The 7,237-nt window shown below is 38.9% G+C and overlaps 1 protein-coding gene across 1 annotated transcript in view; it reads right to left on the bottom strand.

Moving 5' to 3' along the window:
- Nucleotides 1-886: 886 nt before the first annotated feature.
- LOC147673185 (beta-1,4-galactosyltransferase 1-like) overlaps nt 887-7,237 on the bottom strand; it is a 247,910-nt gene continuing 241,559 nt past the window's right edge. Inside the window, exons 6-7 of the mRNA XM_086946973.1 lie at nt 6,238-6,342; nt 887-3,883 (exon numbers count right to left, since the gene is read on the bottom strand). Coding sequence (XP_086803099.1) covers nt 3,745-3,883; nt 6,238-6,342 — 244 coding nt within the window. The 3' untranslated portion in view covers nt 887-3,744. The remainder of the gene's footprint in view (nt 3,884-6,237; nt 6,343-7,237) is intronic.

Genomic DNA, 7,237 nt, shown 5'->3' with positions numbered 1-7,237 from the left:
CCTCCCCTCCCCCCCTCCCCTCCCCCCCCTCACCCCCTCCCCTCCCCCCCTCCCCTCCCCCCCTCCCCCCCTCCATTTATAGGAATCAGATGTTATCATTTTTAGAGCTATCTTAAAGTCCACAAACCCATCAATCAACCACTTTATTATAGAAGCAGATTTAATCTTATGGGTAGATTGTGGGCTATGAAAACAGAAGACGCTGATAGTAATCCCATGACCAAAATGTGTGAACCTGGTTAAGTATATTAGTCTTACTGAGCCTCAGTTTCCTTATTGGCTAATAATAGGATATGAGTGCTAGAATTCAACCTAGCCTCTGCCTTTAAAACTGGGTGAGAGCATTTAATATTTGACCATGGGGCCTTTCTGTTAACTCTTAACCCCTTTAGTGTGGCACCATGTCTGATGAGTTATATTCACCATGCATAACATGGGTATATATTTACACTGAGCCCACGTCGCGCTGTCTATTGAAGTATAGATAGAACTGAATCTTATTCTTATAATCAGTGCTTTAAATGGGCCGGTACTGTCCGGTTCGGAGTACCAGCACTTTTTTATTTTGAGACGGAGAGTACCGGCACTTCTCAAGACAAAACCTATACTTTTAATTGGAGAGTGCCGACACTTCTCAAAAACAAGCAGGTACTCTGGTACAGAGTACCTGCACTTCCGTTTTCCCATTTCAAGCACTGCTTATAATTACCACAATTGATCTCAGTGAATAGAAAGTTTTTTCAGTGCATTAGAAATGCTTTCAAGCTTTCACCCACTTAATAAATGCCCCGCTTGTGCCAAAATCCACACAAATATCGTTGCAGTGCCCCCTGTATATTGCAGTATCTTTACTATGCTGAGTTTGTATTAAGAATATACTACAAAGTTTCCCAAAAATAATTTTTATTATTAGAAATTGGCCTTGACGGACATAGTTACAAACTTTAGAAATGCAGAAACATTATTTTTAAATACACAGACAAAATAGTTTATTCAGTTTAATGTAAAAAAAAAACAATGGGAACCATTTTCAAATATTAAAATAAACAGACTGTTGCAGTGGAAAGTTTGCTGATCTGCTAAAGAGAAAGTATCTTCAGGACTTTTCATAAGCAAAATCTTTTGAGGCTTGGATGCTTTAAAAATGGGTTTGAATTATACTATCTACAAAGACTTTTTTTCCTGAATATTTGGGAACAAACGTTTACCAGAGCTCATACAGTGACATAGTTCTATCTCTACTGCATATACATTCTGTTGCAAACATTGGAGGTTTGTCAATTTAAAACCCATTCTAAGTTAATCCACTGTAAACAGTGTTTAATTGAAGTCTTTCTTCTGCAAAATGAAAAGTAATTTAGAACTTTGCCTGTTCCAAACCATTTCTATTGGCACATAATCTAAGCTTTCATTGCGCATTGGTAAATAACAATTGCACAATGATATCTGAATTGTGCTCAGTTTTGAATTCCTAGTCATGGGTAATTCACTCACTTATTCATGACGGTAAATCCTTTTTAAAATGTTGTTCTTTGTTACTTTCTTCTTCCCTCTCATGAATTGTTTCCCAATGTTTGCTCCCATGGAAATATAGTGGCTTTCACATTAACTGTGCATTTCATCTCACTGTATGTGTCGCAGACTTTCCAAGTCTGGGAAAGAAATACTTAAAAAAATAAAATTCAACGTAAGCTCTTCCACCAATGTGCCATATATACATTATTAAGTAGTATATTACATTTTAAATAATACAAAGTGAAAGCAGCCACGTGTATGAAAGAATTCCTGGATAACATTGCTGGATGGAATGTAACATTTAAGAAAAGTGTAAAAATAGCTAAAGTCTTGGCTGCGTGAGCACAGGAGAGATTGGCACTCCAGTAAAAAAAAAAAGATAAAGTGAGACTTAATACAGAGGCCTATAAGCACCGTAAGGATAAGTGAAGAACTAAAGTGACAGACATGAGAAAGGTTATCTAAAGACACAGGCAAGGCTGGTTAAAGTCGGGAGACTATGAACACACATAAACATAAAGGAAATAAAGGTAGGAGGCTCATGAAAACCCTCAGCATAGAAATAAGACAAGTAGAAATGGTATGAGGCAGAGAAATTTGGAAGATGAGACCGATAGAAAAGTCAAAGATTGAGGTGGAGGCGGAGCAAAGTTTGGGAGGCCAAGAAAGAGTACAGAGCAAAAACCAAGACAGGAAAAGAGAAGTTTAGAAATCAGTGTTTTAGCAGCAAAAGGATGATGTGAGGGGGTAGGGGGGGGGTTGGGGGGACGTAATAGCCTGAAACGACATAGTCGGCAATGGCGGTTGCGAGATGTGGTCTGATGAAAGTGGAACCAAAAGTAAAACCACGGCTATGAGACACCAACGATGACGCAAGTGATGCAGGGAGAAAATGCATCGGAGGGCTAGACATGCGCGTGGCTGAGATGAAGTGTGACTAAAAGTTTGGTCTTGGCGGAGTGAGGGGATCAAGGTGTAGACAAGAGAAAGATCTCCATATTCTTAAAGTGGAGAGGCCAAAGGATATATTACAATAGAGAAAAAAAAAAGAAGCAAAAAAGATAAGCAAATGGTCCTTATAAAAGAGAGAATCCAGGTAAAAAAAAACCTGATAGATGGAAGCGGGCCCATTTTGCGAAGGAGCCCGAAGCCCCATAAGGCACAGAGAGTCAGGATGAGAACCCATCCATATAGAAGCAGCAAATATATCTATGTCTTTGGTGGGCTGTTTAATCTTTGGTCCAGCCTAGTTAGTATATACATTCAAACTTGTCAAAGCAATTTATGTCTCCTATAATCAAACTTTAGGTGGCCTAGGTATCCAAAAATAACAGCACTATACATAGACACAAATACTAACACATTTAGGCACATCCACCTAGCATTACTCTTCTCTCAGATTTTTTAGATTTTTTTAAAGGAATTACTTCTTTTTGACAAATTGTCAATGCTTTGTGGTCTTCACCTCTTAATGCCTAGTATCCCTGGATAGTGCCTTGTCAGAGAGCTGATCTTTTGTTGGAATTATTTCAGACTTTTCATTCTAAAAGTGAATTTGATAACAGTACATCTTTGACAAAAGTACATAACATCTCACAGTACTCACCCAGATATGTATAAACCACACTGAAATAAATATAATTGATTCAAGTATCCCTGAAAAATATTAAAGTTAGAAGAAATCATCACACATTTAACCTTTATCTGTTAAGGCAACCCTTATATCTATTTTCAGGTGGACTATATGAAAAACTTCAGTCTCAAACAGGATTCGTCAGATTTTGTTCGAGGCTCATGAAAGGGAACTCGTTTTTAATTATTTTGTAGGTGCAATTTAATCTCTTAGTTTTTAGTCCTTCAGTCTGGAATGCAAAGCTTTTGAAGGAATGTAGCTAGGTTAGTGACACCGAAACAAAGAATCACTGAATCCAGATTTGCAGTCCAAGCGTCAACGCTTGAAGAAACCATGTTGTCGGGTAGTGTGCAATTCGTTTCCTTGCTAGAGTTCAGCCATGATCGGCTAGCTCCGAAAAAGCTCAGAAATACGCCTGCTATTGCCACCCTTCTCATGGCAGTCCTCTTCAGTAGACCTTTCACCATTTACAGTATCTTGCCATGGCTCCACACCTCAATTGGGCCCATTAGAAACCTGTAGAATAAGCTAGTGTTCGTCGGCACACATTAAAGTGGTGAGGATAACATTGTCCAGCTCAAGTCTCCTCTGACGTATCAATTGTCCTCCGGCTTTCCGATGTCCACAGAAACCATGGTGTACAAATGATGCCTTGTGATGTTAACAACTTTATAATTGAGGCTAGTCAGACCATCCCGTTGCATATTTGCTCTGGCGTATCGCATGATGACGGCGCTGTATACAGAAAGAAGGTTGAAAAAGCATGATCAACCACAATATGGTGGCAGCAGACTAAATATGCATTTCTTTAAAGCATTACAGAGTACAATTTTAGAAGGTCTGAAAAAATAGAGACATGCTGCAAGTTTAGTGTTAACTAAATGTATGTTGAAAACTGTACATTTGTTGGTCTCCAGTTGATTGGTGCACAAAACTAAAAATTACAACAAGTCTAAAATAGGGCAGAGCAGAGATGCAAACGCATGCCTGAAAATTATGTTTTTTTTTGTTCTTAACAGAGCCTACAATAACCTTTCATTCTCACTTGGACCTGCTATGATAATTCCTAATGAAGATTACATTGATCTTAATTTCTGCCTAGAGCCCACAATGAACCTAAGCTCTTTCTTGGGCCTGCTTTGGTTTATTCTTACCTGAGTCTACAATAATCTGAGTTTTCATGAGGCAGCCCCAATGATCTTAAATCTAATACCGGCATTAGTCTTACATTTTTGCCAGAGATATTTATGATCTTAGGTTTTTATTGAGGCCAACAGAGATTTTGAGAAGCTCATGAAATAACGTAGATTCTGGACAGTCCCAGTTTGAACTTTCTTTTCTTGGATCTTATGATTTGACCAAAACTTTGTGTTGAGATCTCCAAATATATAAAAGCTAAATCATTGCTACTGCTGTAGATGTTTGTGCTTCATAGCCACACACTGTAACCGACTGCGAGTGCTCAAAACCTTTTTTGCTATTTCTCTGTCTGCTCCTTTTGGTTGACTTGTATGAGAACACCTTTTATCCTTATATCTCATTGCCCAAATGTTCTCTTTGTATGTGGTCTCATTGATTTTGCCATTTATTTTCCTTGCCGTTTTCACCATTTATGTGGATTTGTATCCAAATTATTTTAAATTGATGTTTGCTGGTGATAATTTTCTATATTCTGAGAATTCACTTTGAATTTTGAGCATGGCATTTGTCCAGTGTATGCTGTAGTGTGTTTCCTATAATCTTTACAGCATTATGTACATATCCCCTCATTTTAAACTTTACTTCAACATGTTGTTCGCATTGACGCCATCACATTCTTCTAGTATTGTTGTACCATTTTTATGTATAGCACTTGCATGTAATTTTGCTGAGACTTGCCTGGGCACCCATGCCATGCTACCAAATGTGAGCCAATGGTGTAAACTTTAAACCCTGCCTACCTCTATGAACCGGACAACAGGGCACACCTAGATAGAACAGTTTCTCCGCCATATAATCACGCATCATAGGTTTTGCTCTTAGACCTGGTTCATAAAGCATAATTGTAAATCTGTGATCCACAATATGTGCATATTGCGAGACACAACATGCACTTTTTCCTCCTATCTGTGAATTTGTTGACTTATACCCCATTGTTTCAACTTCAAAGCCTGAAGTCAAACTTTAGAAACCATTTGTGATCCAGCAGCAGAAGCACACACTGTCTACTTACTATTTCTAGTATGTGTATATTAATTTTTGAGTTATTTTTGTTTCTCACTTGTACACATCGCACCAGCATCACACAGTCACTGTCCATTTTACGTGCTGAGCACCTCGTTGAATGTGGATTACACAGATTTGCGTTTGCATGACAGTCTTACCACTAAATCTGCTATAAATGGTTGATCACCTCAAATATTTTGGACCTATTTTAGTTTTTGTCAAACAGGAAAAGCAAGTAGATGATGACGTCTAACTCTCTTTGAGCTAATATGTGTGTTGAAATATTTTTCGTACGTTCCGAGGAATAGGATTCTTTAAAGGAAATAAATTCCAGGTCATATTAGTTGCATTTTCTAACTGGTCATTGCCATCCATGGTTTTTGTAATTATTTAGTTCTTTTTTCCTTCTTGAATTTCTACACAAAGCATCTGCATCTTCTACCAGAATATTAGGCCCAGGTAAAATTTCAGTGATGCTTGCATGATTTAATGTAATTTCCAGCACTACAAATTACAACTGTTGTGCGAAATACCTGAGATTATTGCAACTAAACCATGTCTCATAATTGACTGTTTGTTTGGGTTAAAATTCTGCTCGTAGGAGTACGGGAAGAACATGAATGAAATAAATGTGAGTAGCAGTTCTGGAATATGAATGGATTGTTTATCAAAAAATGCTTCCTTATGCCAAATATGGATGTGAAAATGCATTTCTATCTAAAAATAAGGTAGTGCAGATGAAGAAACTGGCAGACCTAGTAAGAAGTTATGATTTCTTGGGCATTTCACATAATTTTCACGAAGGCAATTACACTATTACCGCCCATGTCTAAAGACTGTACGCCCCATGCATAGTTTTCTCACTATTTAGTATGACAACTTACTTCTTTTTGTTGGTTTCATTGCCAGGATCTCGGTGATGTGGAATCATTTTGGACCTGGCCATGACGCTGTTGGGCCGCTCCACCCTCATCCCTGCGGCAACCACCCTGAGATTATGAAAGAGGACAACGAGTGGATTAAAGAATCAAGCACAGTCAATGGAATAGCCACAGTTTACAGCAATGCCACACTGAATTAATGTAGATGCACCATATGAATAATTGAGCTTTTGGTAGAACAGTAGATTTAGTAACAAAGGGAGCTAATCTAATATTTGGAAGTTTGTTTGAGAGTTTGACACTACAAGTAAAAAGAAGTAAAGCTCCTGCCTCCCCGCCTCCCCGCCTCCCCGCCTCCCCACCTCCCCACCTCCCCACCTCCCCACCTCCCCACCTCCCCATATGGAGTAGGGTGTATACTTTTTACGTCCCGGCTCTGGACTGCGCATGCACTGTCTCAAAGAGACATGTTGTATATACTTTGTGGGCTTAAACCCGCCCATAGGCTTCCCATTTGCTGACTCCATCGTTGCTCTCTTCTCCCTGTTTGTCCATGGCATGCGTGCGGCATGCCTCTTCCTGTGTTTAGCCCTCCTGCAGAGCATGGACAAATTACTACTAACCATCTACTATGCCCATTTTCGAAGTGTTTTAGAAATGACTTTTTTATTTGTTTTGAGCACTTAACATTAGCACTCATGTGTTCACTTGCTCAGAGCTCCGTTTATGTAAACAGGCCTGTAAATCTTTTCACATTTCTCTGACATCAAAGTGAGAGGCTCCTTTGACCACCGCCTGTTTACTCCATCTCCGAGGGGACTGTCCTTCTCCTGCGTGCTGTCTATGTTGTCAATTCCTGCTGTTTTTCATGGTCATCATTGTTTACCATCGATGGTGTGAACGTGTGTGTGTCTGTATGCTAGTACTCATGTCTAAATGTTTATTGGCAAATGTATATGTGTGTCTTTATTTACATGTGTCGAATGCCCATAAACAAAATTGA

The sequence above is a fragment of the Lissotriton vulgaris genome, chromosome 12 (genome assembly GCF_964263255.1).
Source record: "Lissotriton vulgaris chromosome 12, aLisVul1.2, whole genome shotgun sequence".
Classification (NCBI taxonomy): domain Eukaryota; kingdom Metazoa; phylum Chordata; class Amphibia; order Caudata; family Salamandridae; genus Lissotriton; species Lissotriton vulgaris.
Note: the sequence above shows the minus strand (reverse complement) of the source record. Positions and strands in the feature narration are given on the sequence as shown.